General features: G+C 41.5%; 1 protein-coding gene across 17 annotated transcripts in view; it reads left to right on the top strand.

The window, feature by feature from the left end:
- MYO5A (myosin VA) overlaps positions 1 to 14,292 on the top strand; it is a 99,217-nt gene that overhangs the window by 57,163 nt on the left and 27,762 nt on the right. For 10 of the 17 annotated variants that reach the window (XM_027883036.1, XM_027883035.1, XM_027883033.1 and 7 more), the window contains exons 14-23: positions 1,405 to 1,488; positions 2,807 to 2,809; positions 4,899 to 5,060; positions 5,522 to 5,619; positions 6,317 to 6,403; positions 6,498 to 6,606; positions 8,013 to 8,224; positions 9,094 to 9,250; positions 12,741 to 12,980; positions 13,497 to 13,745. In XM_027883036.1, the coding sequence (XP_027738837.1) occupies positions 1,405 to 1,488; positions 2,807 to 2,809; positions 4,899 to 5,060; positions 5,522 to 5,619; positions 6,317 to 6,403; positions 6,498 to 6,606; positions 8,013 to 8,224; positions 9,094 to 9,250; positions 12,741 to 12,980; positions 13,497 to 13,745 (1,401 nt within the window). The remainder of the gene's footprint in view (positions 1 to 1,404; positions 1,489 to 2,806; positions 2,810 to 4,898; positions 5,061 to 5,521; positions 5,620 to 6,316; positions 6,404 to 6,497; positions 6,607 to 8,012; positions 8,225 to 9,093; positions 9,251 to 12,740; positions 12,981 to 13,496; positions 13,746 to 14,292) is intronic. The other 7 variants (XM_027883048.1, XM_027883034.1, XM_027883043.1 and 4 more) reach the window with 1 other exon arrangement.

Genomic DNA, 14,292 nt, shown 5'->3' with positions numbered 1-14,292 from the left:
AATCCCATTTAATACAATTGTCCTGTTAAACAAAGAATCTGCCTCAGAATATTGTCAGATTTGTCAGAAAAGATTGCAAGAAGCTCTGGGATTCTTACCACTAGGTGTGTACATGCCTGATATGTGGGGTTGAAGGCCTTTATTTTCTTCCACTTAGTTTCTTCCAGGCTCTTGAATTTATGTACAGAAGTGGGGTCCTGTTCTTGTTGCATCTAGTGATACCTTAATGTAAGCAGCAAGAACATCTCTGTAACTGTTTAGATTCATGAATTCTGTTTTATTTGCTGGATGAGAGAACAAGAAGGATTTAATTAATATTTCATAATTTCTTCATTAGGCTAAACTTTTATGTTTGAAAGCAAGGCTTTTCTATGCCTGGTCTGAGCAGCAAGGGCCAGTAGCTCCAAGCAGGTAGTGGCAAAGCTCTAAGCTCTGATGTGCTGTCTGTGCTAGGAATTTTATGTTTTCTGTGTACTTACGGGAATACATACAGACATCTTGAAGGAAAAAGTCAAGCTGCAGCTGGCGGGTCAGCAGTCTCTGTGCCCTGACGTTTTTCTCTCTGCATAAGGCAGGGATTCTGCTGCCCTCTCCTGGCACGGTCTCCCGAACTAAAAACATGAACGGTGCCCCAGGTAGTGCTCAAAGTGGCCTTTCAGCTGCAGAGAAACCCTGGGGACATCCTTTGCCTTCTTCCCTCTAGGAATTCTTTGAAATGTTTTGCAGCTCAGGGATATAGTGTCGTTGTGCAAGCACTGATAAATAGACTTTTGACAATAGTTTTGATTTTCTTTCATCCTTGAATTAGGACAGTGAAATAAATGGTGGGTTTTTATCAAAGACTCTAAATGTTGTTTGGCCCAAGACACCCTATGGCCCTGTGATAGAGGATTGTTATGTATTGTCACAACATTCAGACATTTTATTGCTTCTGGTAAAAATAGTCTTTCTGAGCTCAAATGAGGCGTTTCCATAATAAGCTGCAGGCAGATGTACTTACACCCTCTCAGCTAATGAGATGAGATACTTTGTTCTCAGTTGCATCTGGATTTCACACAGTTCTGCAGCCCTGATAACTTCAGTGAAGGAGATATTCAACACACATTTTGATTCTTCACCTTTACAGTAACCATTCAGTCACGCTGCCTTACCACAAGCATCTCTCAGCACTGAAATATATCTGGTACAATGCAATAGCAGTATTCATCTATGTATTTTAATGTTCTACATGTTACTGGAAACCACTCTCTTTGAGGAAGATCTATATTTAACAAAGATGCACTTGGAAACTCATATTTTCAGCACCTGCAAGAATTATGTTTTAAATGTGAATGTTACAGCTGGTAAATTCTATGCAAAGTATTCTTATTTTAACACTTGTTTTTGTAAAATGATGACTTTCAGGTAGAATATCAATGTGAAGGCTTTTTGGAAAAGAATAAAGACACAGTTTATGAAGAACAAATTAAGGTCCTAAAATCAAGTAAGGTTAGTATAAGGATTTTTTTTTCTTTTTTTGCAGTTATGAAGCCCTGACTTGAGGGTCATATAAAACTTCTTATAAACCTAGGAAATATTTCTGCCTTAGATCAACTAATATTAGTTTGTGTTTTACTTGGCTATCTGAATTTAAGAAGTCCTGTATCCTAATTTTGCCCCACGTGAGATCAGTCCATATTTAGCCACTAATTTCAGTGTTTTGGTGTGGGGTTTTTTTTTTAGTTCTGGGGTTTTTTTTTGTCAGGGAATATGGATTTGGGGAGGGGGAATTCTTCTTCACAAAACTTTCCTATGTTTTCTGTAATGGCATCATGGAATTCTGATATACTGTAGTACTATAAGAGGATTTAATAGTTAAGCCCTTAATTTTGTAACCTGAAAACAGAAGTTCCTTATTTATGCAGAGACAAGTTCTGTTCCAGAAGCAAAAAGAGAGAGGAATAAAGTGTATAGACCCTAAGGACACAAACCAGAATTTATAGAGTCTTGCCTTCTTGATATCTATGAAAGAAAGATAACATCTAAAGTGGAGAATACTGTGTGAAGGAATATTACAGATCAGGTCTTCAGTGGCATCATCTGCTTTTTTTAATGGCAAAAATGCTGGTTGTGCTCTCAGAAATGTAAAGGCAATTAGCTTGACATTGCACTGCGGTGGCTGTTGGGAATTTGCTAGCTCTAATGGCCCAGGAAGCTGGGTGTCAAGGACAGGCTATTTAAAATTATGCTATTCTATCAGAAAAAACAACGTTTTTCTCTCCTGTTTCTATTCTGAGCAGATAATATGAAGCTAAATCATTAAAACATGGGGTATAATGAAAAACCACAACAGACTTTCCCCCGAGGAAAGTGTTGAGGTGGTTTGAGTGAAGCCAGTTGCTGGAGGTGGGAGGGAGGCAGGTGGCATCCTTGGGGAGCTGGCAGGGGCCAGTCGCCCACGTGGCTCCAGCTGTGCAGGGTAGAAGGAGAGTGGTGCTCCAAGGGATGTCAGCCAGTGAATGAGGGACAGACAGTGGAGACAGAGCTGCCATAAGAGCACGACATCAGCTCAGTCAGGCTCAGTCCAGGTTGAGTCAGTTCAGTCTAAATACTAAAAAAACAATGTGTTTTTCCCCTTGCCAAAACCAGTGTTTTTTAAAAAAAATAAATTCAGCTGTGAAAAAAATAGATTTTCCAAAGAAGAATGTTCCGTTTTTATTATTCAGCAGCCCTTCTTTGTTAGTAATTGTGGTGGCACTGCATTTCTGATTTTTATTTTTTGTTGTTGTTGTTGCTGTTTTCTGGGTTTGCTCTGCACATCCAACAGAAGGTAATTCCAAATCGAATGCATCACCTGTCATCCTGGCCATGCCCACTCTCACATACAGCTTGGATGCTTCTTTGCTCTCCAAAGTGCATGACACACACTGCTCTTGACAGGCACTGTAGAGTTTAACTATTTATTTTGGCCTTCTCTGTAAGTCCACCCACAGGACCTCTTTGAACTAGTTCAGTTTCCATGCATGTATCATGAAAGCAATACAACAGTCCTGGGCTTTTATGCTTGCTACTGGAATGGTTGTTAAAATCTTCTGTTGTGGCTCTGAATTGAAAGAAATGGTCTGTAAGATTGTTAGCAGCATGTCTGTTAAGTTGTCTGAAGAAATTACAGGGAAGAAATGCTTGCTTGCTTGTTTTCTACCACGTGAATTACCTAGCCTTTGATCAGTGTTTTCCCTCTCTTTGAACACTCCTAGTGTTCTGTGAAACAAAGAAAATTGATAAGATACTACATTCCAAAACCAAACCGGAACAGGAATGTCCCCAAAGTGTGGATCATCACAGCACTGCTCTCCAGTTGCTGACCTGTGCTGCAGAGGCCAGATGTTGCTCCTTTCTTCTACTTGCAGTAACTGGGGCGATATTGATGAAAATGGTGCCTTTAATATGCACTTGCCCGCTTTTCAGGCAGATTTTCCCAGGGTTGGATAAAGGGAATGAGACTTAGATATGGATAGCTTAGAAGACCTCATCCATCTGCAAGCAAGACACTGGGGACCCCTTTCCTATCCTGGTGTGTGGGAGTATCAGGAGTTTAAGAAGAAGCCTATTACATTCAGATAAGTTTCTGTATAGGATGAAAAGACCTGGCTCTGTTGCTGAGATTCCTGTGTGTAACCAACCCACTCCATCCAACCACAGACAGCTGAGTGAGGAGGTGGCGGCCCATCATCCTCAGCTCTGTGTTGAGTCAGTGGAAGGAGAAGGGTAAATCCCCCTCTTGAAATGTCGTTCTTCCACCAGCTACAGAGGTAGACTCAGGTCAGATAAAAGCTATGCTGTGATACTCCTTTTTAAGTTCAGGAATTTAGGATACCTTTGTAGTGTTTCTTAGTCATTCTGTTATGCTGGAGTGCACTGTTGGTGCTCCTGGGGAATGTTTGATGCCTTCTGCTGGCCCGTCTGTCACAACCACAGAGCCCAGGTGCCATTTGGTTGTGCAGCATGTGTCATTGGTTATTGTGCGTGCTCACCAAGTTTTGTAAGGCAAAACCATTTTTTTTTTATTTTTTAGGTTTTACTTAGCCCAAGTACTTTCTAATAGTGAAAAATGAATGCTCCTGTCTTTTGGGGCAAAATGCATTGGTGCTAGATAAAAGATTATTCATGGACAGGTAGAGAAGTTCAGATTTTCTTATTTCTATAATGGTTTTGAAGTGCTGTAGTTGTCAGTAAAAAGATCTGGTGGTGTTATTTTTACTTACGGGTTACTTCAAAGCAGCTATGTATTTTTTAGCCATTAGAAAAAGGGAAGTGGAAGTCCTGTGTGCTGTTTGGAAGGATGTTTCAGGTTTTTCCTCCACTCCTACTGACAGGGAGTAGATCTCAGTCAGATAAATTTGGCCAGGGGTTTTTTTTTTAGTTAATGTCTCCTCTTTTAAGTTGATTATTTCAATTTGGAGTAATAAAGCAGCAGTCATCTTTGTTGCCTGCTGCCTTATTCAGTGTCCCAGATACCTGTCAACCACAAAGGAGTCTGATGCACCAGTGGAATATGAGAGGACCCTGTTGTTTCCTTCTTAGATCAAAGCAGCCATATATAATTGCAGTTGGTACTTATGAAACTGCTGTCAGTATCTAACAGTTTCACATGGAAGCTATTGCTAGCTCTATGAAAAAAACACTCAAATCAGAATTTTATCTTCAGAAGGAAACTCACTGATCAAACCCACAAAATTTTTAGTATTAAATCATGGCCCACTCACTCTACTACTAGCTCATCTGCTTTTTTTGCATTTGGAGTTCAGCAAAAATGCAGTGCTTACAAAAACTGAGCCTAGGTTTTAACCTTAAGCAAAAACAGATGCAATGACGTGCTGGATTCTTACCCTCTGTGTATTTTTATGCTGTTATACCAGTTTAAACTGCTACCAGAGTTATTCCAGGATGAGGAGAAGGTCCTCAGTCCCACATCAGCAACCCCTTCAGGGCGCGTGCCTCTGTCTCGAACGGCTGTCAAACCAGCCAAGGCCAGGCCAGGTCAAGCCAGCAAGGAGCATAAGAAAACTGTGGGACATCAGGTAAGTTTGAAGATGCAACTCTATTAAATAATCCTTCCCTCTACCTGCTGGTGCCTCTTGGGATCCCTTGTGATTTTGAGAGAGCTGCAGCTGATTATGACTTACAGTTTGGAAGAAAAATAATCCCTAATTACTAATGCACCGTGGGGCACAATTTCATGCAGCCCAGTTCTTGTTGTGGTGCCAAACCCAAAACTGATGCTTTTCAAAACAAATGTAACATGCTGAAAGCTGAGAAGCATTGAAAATGTTATGCTGGGTCTTTTTGATCATGTGCTACATTGTCTGACTCAAGTCAAAAGTGCAGTTTGGTTCCCAGTGGGCCAAACATAGAATATCCACATATATGTGCCATAATTAAACTAAAGGTATGCAGATCAGGTCTTCTGAGGTTATCTCAAGCATGACTGAGCTTATTGAGGCTGTTCCCTGATATTTTTTTCCTTTTGTCTTTCAAAAAGTTTCGGAACTCTCTTCATCTGCTGATGGAAACCCTGAATGCCACAACCCCACACTACGTGCGCTGTATTAAGCCAAACGACTTCAAGTTTCCATTCACGTAAGCTGGTTCACGTGTGGCTCAAGTAGCCCATGTATGGGAGGGGGTTGCCCAGGGCCCTGGAGGATCAAGGCTCTGCTAAACCCTGCTCACTCAGGAGTGAAGTGCTGTGTCTCCTTTCTCTGGCTATGAATTCATTGTATGTGTGTGTGTACATCTATTACAGCAGGAGATGTTTGGGGATGCATAGGGGGAGAAATACTTCTGTGGGTGTTTTTTATTTGTGGTGATACATGATAAAAAAATTACAGCATTTTCATTACAAGCTGTTTTAAATGTAACTGGGAGTTTGCAGTCCTTAAGCTTGTTTGACATTTGCTGGAATTTGTTTTTGCAGACACCAGTGTCTTTTTCCTTATCTTTTTTTTTTTTTTTATATATGAATTTACTTAGAGCTTTTCTCAAAGGTCTGCTTAAAACCTGGGCACTCAAAGAGTCCTGTGGCTGTTGGGCTGGCCAGCAGGGAGCAGGGCAGGGTGAGCAGCTTCCAGCGCCAACAGGCTCGAACAGTTCCCTGGCCAGGCTGTCCTCTGTTACTCATGAGTTTCAGAAGCACTGCCTGGACTTGATCACCACCCATCGCAACCCACCCCTGCTCCCCACTGTGCCACTCCTGTCCTGGGCATGCACATAACCAGGAGTCCCAAGTAATCCAAAACTAGTCCCACACCCACAGGCTCTTTTTATTCCTACCTAGATTTGATGAAAAACGGGCAGTGCAGCAGCTGAGAGCTTGTGGCGTCCTGGAGACCATCCGAATCAGTGCTGCTGGCTTCCCCTCCAGGTATGTTTGCTGCTTTTTGGATTGCTTTCAGCTGCAGTTCTTTTTAAGGTAATATTCACTGCTGGGACTGACACTGTGTCTGGTTTTGGGACAGGTGGACGTACCAAGAGTTCTTCAGCCGTTACCGTGTTCTGATGAAGCAGAGAGATGTACTTGGTGACCGTAAGCAGACATGCAAAAATGTCCTGGAGAAACTGATTAAGGTACCAGACTCAGCAGTGAGAGTATTTGGAATCCAAAGGAATAAAGATACTGTGGCTTACTCCCTCATAGCCACACTAGTTTAGTACTTCTACAAAGTACTAAACCACTAATACTGGCACAGGAAGTGTAAAATTTCCCAGTGTATGACAGGAAAGAAAGACAGTGATTTTAAGTGTGAGTGTTTTGAAGGTGAGCCTTACCTTGCCTAAGGGCAAGATGCATTAACTACACCTTCAGTAAGGTATAGTTATCCGGAGATTTCCTAATGTGGATGTGTTTCTGTCTGTGTGTGTCTCTCACACTGCTCCTCTCAGCTCCTGTGCTGAAATCAACCTTTTTCACTCCTTTGATCCTTGTGATGTCTCCCTGCTTGTCACTGTGGTTGTCTTCATACCTTGGCAGCCTCTGGCTTTGCCTCCTACCTCCAGTTGCAGCTCTACATTCCCAGTCTGTGCCATCCACACCACTGGCATTACACCTGAACTGTGTGTTTCCTGGAATTTGTTAATGAGTTATGAACAGGCTCCCAAGAGACAGTTCCAGTCAGTTCTCAGGAGAAGGCAGGTTAAGAAGAGACAAAGCTGGAGATACAGGATATCTGGAAAATAAAAGATAAATACTGTGCTGGCAGGTTGGGGCTTGACTTTAAGTTCTGTGGCATTGGATGGACCTAAGTAAAATCTTTTGGTTTGTGAATATGTGTAGTGTTAACGTATAGTGTTAATATTTAGTGTTAAATGTTTCCTAAGCTGTAGCTCTTTTGCCGCTGCTCCTTTCAACTTGACATCAAACAGCCAACAAAATTAATTTTTTTTATGTCTTTGTGTGTTCTCAGTTTTTTCCTCCAAGGAGTATTAGAGCCTGTAGAGATAAAATGTTATTCCCTTTCTGGTTTAGTTCTGAAGCTCCAGATGTGTTTGAGCAGCAGCGAGAAGCTTTGTTCTGCTTTAGCCCTGATGCAATAAGCGATGTGTACATGTCTGAAGCCCCAGCTGTTTTGTTTGTACTGTGTAATGTGCTTGAAGATGGACTGTTCAGAGGGGTCAGCTACAATTTAAGCAGAAAATTGTACATGTGCATTGCCTGTATTGCTTTCATCCTCTGTGCACCTTTGTCACCTCCTGTAGCCTTCCATGTTATTATCTTCATGGCATTCTCATCTAAGCAAAAACCTCACCTTGCTCCCTTAGGCCGTGCTTGTGGCCTTATTGTATTAATTTTTTAGCAGGATCATGCAGACAAAATGCCCTTCTCCACAATTTAATTTAAGTCTCAGTTTATCCGAGATATTACGCAGATAATTTTACCTCTTTACTAACTTGTACTTTCATTTAGCCCTTCATGCCTTTTTATATTCACTAACACTTACTGCTGTAACTTATCCTCTTTTTACCTCTGAAAATAGGACAAGGATAAGTACCAGTTTGGTAAGACAAAAATATTTTTCCGGGCTGGTCAAGTAGCCTATCTGGAAAAAATAAGGGCAGATAAGTTGAGAGCTGCCTGTATCCGCATCCAAAAGACGATCCGGGGCTGGCTGATGAGGAAGAAGTACATGCGCATGAGGAAGGCTGCCATCACCATCCAGAGACATGTCCGAGGGTACCAGGCACGATGGTAAGCAGTGCTCATGGGAAATCCCACACCAGCCTCAATTCAGATCCATTTAAGTAGGGCATTTAAATTTGTTTTCTCCTTCCTATACTGTCTGAGAGGAAATGATTTTCCATGGAAATGAAGGAAATTGAATATAATGAGTGTGTCTGTCCTGCCTGATTTTGACCTCCCTGAGAGGACAGTACTACCCTGGCTGTATAATGCTTAGAGCAGTACATTATTACTGGGAGCAGACAGTAAGTACTAGGAGATACGTTGCAGGTGAGGTAAAGCAGGACTCTTGTCTGAATTCTTAATGCCCAGTTTCCATGTGCCCCTCCGGCTGGGTCTGTCCTGCTGGAGAAGCTACTCCTCATCCAGGATGCAACTCTGAGTGGAGATAGATCACTCGGTGATTTCTTTGGATTGACTTCTGAAGGATGACCATGGATAGGCCAGGGAGAAGGGTGGAGTACAGATGGTATTGTTCAAAGACAAGGTGGTGATGAAAGAACTGACGTTTGGAAGGACACTTGTGTCAAGAAGCTTTGTAATTGTCTTACTCAGAGAGGCAAGAATGAGCAAATTTTTTCTACAAGTTGAGGTTAGGAGAGGAGATCTGGAAGATGACACAGTGGCAACAGCTTTAAAGGTGACAAAAAATTAAACTGAGTTTATCTTGTCAGTTCTGCAGTACAGTTCTCAGAGCAAGTGAAAATGTTTCCCAGTAAAGCCTTGCAAGGTTTCTGTTCATTTGTCGTTCAGTTGCACTGCCATGTAGTAGAATAGCAAGTAAATATTCTGTATCACTGACAGCATTAGGAAGAAACTGAAGATGCAGGATGTAAAACATACTTACAGGTATTATTTGTAATCTTTTTCTTGCTTAGCTATGCCAAGTTCCTGCGGAGAACACGAGCTGCCATCACTATCCAGAAGTTCCAGCGCATGTATGTGGTCCGCAAAAGATACCAGTGCATGCGAGCTACTACCATTGCTCTTCAGGCTCTCCTGAGAGGTTACATGGTCAGAAACAAGTACCAAATGGTAAGAAATTGTAAGCTGTTCTTCTCTCTTTGCTCTAGCTTTATTTCCACATACCTTCAGGACAAAGCTGCTCTGTGGTGTCCCATCGGGAACCACATCGTTTGTGTGCATGTTGTTGTAATGCATAAACAAGACACCAGAGCATGGACTGAGGGACAGCACCTGGAAATTAGAAGGATCTGGTACTGCCATCAATTAGCTTGTCACTTTAGAGATATTTTTGTTGTCGTCTACAACGGATGTACCTAGGCTTTCAGTACTGTCAGTAGAGAATCCAACAGGGATTTACAGTATTTCGCACTTTTTCATTTGTTAAATAGAATGTTGAGACACTTAAATACTGAAGATGGCCTTGCATTTATCTGCCTCCATGAGTCCAAATCATAATTTTTTACATCATTATATGTAAACTATCCCTAACTGGTGATCTGAAATGGCTGATGGAATATACTGAAGGAGACTTAATGTTAGCAAAGAGATACCCACAAAAACAGGAGGTTGAAACTTATGCATGGGTGGGGATTTTTTTGTTTTAATTTTTCAGTGTATGTTTTTTCAGTGTGGATTTTGTTTTGGGGAAAAATCAGTATGACCCTGTCCTAGTGATATTGATAATACTTTCCTGATTACACTTGATAGAAAATAGTTTAGGAGAGAAATTAGAATTCAGTCTTCAATGGTTGCAGGGCTGGAGACTGACTTACGATTCAAACTGCAAAATGCCAACATGTATGATGGCAGTTTTGTCTACATGAATTGTTTTAACTAGCCTCAAAAATCAGCCTGTGTTTCTCTGAAAAAGTAGCTGAAGGAGTTCTGGTTTTTTTCTTGAGCAGGTAGATACTGAAGGCACGCAACCAAAAGCCAGCTGATGCTTCTGTTCCATGTCTTTCTCTTTTATGTTTGAAGTTTCTGTATCTTTGTAATAAAGTTGCTTACACAGTCACATATGAGTGTGTCCAAATTAGAGAATTCTAACATACACTAACCACAAAGCTGGAAAACAAGTAACCCTTAATAAGAATTTCTTAGTAGTAGACCCCTATGTTTGACTTCTTTTGTGTGGGTATCTACTTGCCTTTTTATTGGAATTCTTAGCATTTTCGTTATTACAAACTATATTTTATGTTGTGAGATTATATAAGATGTGTTTTTAACAGTGGTCTGACAAATGTGACAAAGTGACACATGGGTCACAGCAATAGGTGACCTAAAAGCCCTGTTTAGGAAAATAGGAGATGTTTCTCTGTGCCTGGTTAGTCCTATGAGTAGTACACACCTCATCTGTCTTGGAGCATGGAGTTTAATAAACCTGTTATATTTCCTCTTAATAGAGATGGCAGGTTTCTGGAGGAGTCCCCGTAAGGGGTGGTCAGACTTGCCTGTCAGGAGGATTCCCCCCAGGCGGTGAATTGTTCACCACAGTAAAACATGACAGTCTGACAAGCGCCCCTGCGGTGTGCTGTGGATGTGTGGTCCTCCTGAGGTGGAATTTTATTAAAGCTGAGGTACATGGATGGTCAGAGAGAGAAGCACAGGCTCTGTGTGCCGTGGGAAGGTAAACATGGTTGTCCTGAAGTTCATGACGATTGCAACGAGTGAAACCGAAAGGTTGCCCTGTGACAGGACACCTGGGCTGAGCAGTGACTCTGCCAGTAATGTGTGGTACACGTGTTGTTCCTTAGGATTGTGAAAGGTACCTGTTGTTGTTGTTAGAAGAGAGGGCATGTGTTGAGTCACGTGGCAGGTGCAAGGAATTTAAGATGGTTGAATCATCTGTTTCACACATCCTGGGGAGAGCTTCTGCCTGAGACATTGCGATGTGCTTCTCTGCTTGAGAAGGAGTTTAGTTCCTCCATAGCTTTTACATAATCTTTCCTGGGAAATACCTGGTAAATTAAGTGACTTTTCTGATCCTCTCACCTTACGTTGGAGCGGCTTGTTTCCTCACTGGATTATATGGGTGCAAGAATTCACTGGCAGATGAGGACCATCCCTGCACGATGGAGGTATTTTACAGGACTTGTTTGTTCAAACTTGAGGTGAAAATGCTGTGGAAAGTTAGTTGTATTCAGGTGTTCAGGCACCTGCAGAGAACCTGAAGGAGTGTTCCAGAAAACATATAAGATGGAGACAGGAGTGCCAGCTGCACGGCATGCAGACAGACGGACTTTGGCTTTTGACCTTGCTGTGCTTCTGAGAGAGCTGCTTCCTTACCTTGGTGTGCTGCTTATCTGGGTGCTGGTATTTCAAGTCTTGTTTTTAACTCAGAAATAAATGCTAAGGGAGAAATTATGTATATCTTAAAATCATGCCACTTTGCCAGTGTATTTTAAATTCATTGATTTGCTAAGAAGTATAAAAGAAAATAAAGTTGTTGGTACCTGACTAGTTTGTCTTACCTTCATGGTAAATCAGTGTAAGAATTTGAGCTTCGTGTGATCTTTAAACTATCAAATCCAAGCATTAACATGAAATCTTAAACAGTTTTGTTCTTTAGAATAAACTGTTTAATTTGCAGAGGCTTTGTTAAGTGAACTCTAAAGCTCTCAGAGTCCTGAAAGCCTTATGGCTATGGGCAGGCTCTCCAATCATAGCTGTGGTCTCGCAGCATTCAGGTGCTCCAGACCTGGAAGATGTCTGATTGAATTAGTGGATTAAGGATCCAAAACCAACTAGTAGACTCTTCCCAGTGTAAGTTTCTGGCTAACACACCGATAAAGGTTGTTGGCATTCTTGACTGTTTCATGTTAAAAATTATTTTAAAAAAATACTATGTTGGTTTTCTTTTTATACCTCAAAACTATGGTTGAAGTTTCTGCCATCAAATAAGTAAGAATTATTAAAATATAAATTTCTTATTAAAATAAACAGAAATTTTTCCATGCTGGCAAGTCTAAGATATGTCAAAAAAAGACAACAAAAAATCAAAACAAAATAAACACAGACAAACAAAACAAAAGCCCTGGACTTTTCAACAGCTGCTACAATTTCCTCCGGGTTGTAGTGTGTACTGGCTGCATTGAATATCAAGTGTGGTAATTTTAAACTTTGCATTGATGAACCCTGTGCAGTGTATGTCAATGATTCAAAAATGTTTAAGATAAAGAGGCAGTAAAAAAAAAAAAAAAAGGATTGTATTTGTAATCCTGCCAACAGGTACCATGTATTTTTGTAATTAGCTGGCATCTGACATCAACACAAAGGAATGCCTGGTGCTTCAGTGTGCCTCCAGTTCTTTCTTACCATGTTTTTCCTTCTGGTTCCCTTTCATTTTACTCCTTGTCATCTTCCATACTATAGTCTTCTTTTCCTCTTCTTTTTTTCTTGAAATTAATTGCATTTCTTGTCATCTTCATCAGAAGTTTCTCTTTGCAGGCTGAGATATCTATTTACATCACCTTTACACCCCTCATCGTGGAGTCTGTTTAACTGCACAGGTGTAGTTTGGAGCTCTAACACCCCTTGTCGTGTCTTTTCTTGACTGTAGATGCTTCGGGAGCACAAGACTGTTATTATTCAGAAGCATGTGAGGGGCTGGCTGGCGCGAGTGCACTACCGTCGGACCTTGAAGGCCATTGTTTACTTGCAATGCTGTTACCGGCGCATGATGGCCAAGAGGGAGCTCAAGAAACTGAAGATAGAGGCCCGCTCTGTAGAACGCTACAAGAAGCTTCACATTGGCTTGGAGAACAAGATCGTGCAGCTGCAGCGAAAAATTGATGAGCAGGTAAAAGCTCCCTGGCCTCAGGGAAGATGTGTCACAATCTTGATTACCTTTCTCAGCAGTGCTGTGGGAATTCACAGAATGCACTGAATTTTCACTGTAAGGGCTCAGTTCTCTATTCTGATAAAGAATAGTGATAGAAGAGAAGGAGAGGCCACAGTAGAACTTTAACAGTCAAACATCCATTTCTGTCTCTCAGCAGCACTGAGAGGAAACATCTGCTCCCTTAACGCCAGTATTTCACTTGAAGTACGTCAGTTGCTCAGTTTAAGGGAAGGTGAGGTGATCATGTTTGATGTGGGTGGGCTCTCCATCTGATTTTATTTTGGGATGTGCAGGCTTAGAGGCTGGACTGTTCCGTCAGCTCGTTAAGCAATTCTGCAAAAGCAGACCAAAACCTTTTTGAGATGGGGAAGCTGCTCTTTTGCTCCCATGTCTGGGTATATTCTGTGGGGAACAAAAAGGCTCACTTAAATCAGAACTTCAGCAGTTGCTCTGTCTGTGTTGTGTTTTGCAAAGAACAAAGAGTACAAATCTCTGCTGGAGAAGATGAGCAACCTGGAGATCACGTACAGTACAGAGACAGAGAAGCTGCGGAATGATGTGGAAAGGCTTCGGATGAGTGAGGAGGAGGCCAAGAACGCCACCAACCGTGTCATCAGCCTTCAGGAGGAGATTGCCAAGCTCCGCAAGGAGCTGCACCAAACTCAGTCGGAGAAGAAGACCATTGAGGAATGGGCAGACAAATACAAACACGACACCGAGCAGGCACGTATGGGGTCTCAGGTGCATGGGAAGATTTATAGGGGCTGGGTGTCCCCTCAGGTTTTGCCCAGGCTTAATTGCTTCTGTTGTGTGGCTGGTATTTTTACTGTGTTTTTAAGCAATGTTATACCTGTACAATCTTAAATAGGCTTGATACCTAAATGACTACAACTATGGTAGAAGAATATGCTCAATCTGTATACTGTATGTAATATATGTATCCAGTCTATTCAGATTTTGATATTGAAAGTACTTGCAAATCCAAATGCTTAAGCACTCAGAATTAGAGGTAGAGCATTCATAAAAAGAAATCATTTTACCCACCTAGAGAGAGTAATCTCATAGGTGTCAGAAATCCCATACTCAGTATTCAAAGGTCCTACTATATCCTACCTAATTTAAATAGCCAACTTATTCAGCACATGTACACAGTCTAGTTCAACAGGTTTCAGCTAACCCCTTATCTTTGCTTTAACCTCAAACAAACAGGTTGTTTCCTGGCAAGAGTACTTGCTGATAATAGTGCAAATTTTGAATGAGAAAAGCCAAT

This window comes from Empidonax traillii, unplaced genomic scaffold (genome assembly GCF_003031625.1).
Source record: "Empidonax traillii isolate 1590-97213 ecotype Southwest subspecies unplaced genomic scaffold, ASM303162v1 scaffold117:size1203958, whole genome shotgun sequence".
In the NCBI taxonomy this organism is placed as follows: domain Eukaryota; kingdom Metazoa; phylum Chordata; class Aves; order Passeriformes; family Tyrannidae; genus Empidonax; species Empidonax traillii.
Note: the sequence above shows the minus strand (reverse complement) of the source record. Positions and strands in the feature narration are given on the sequence as shown.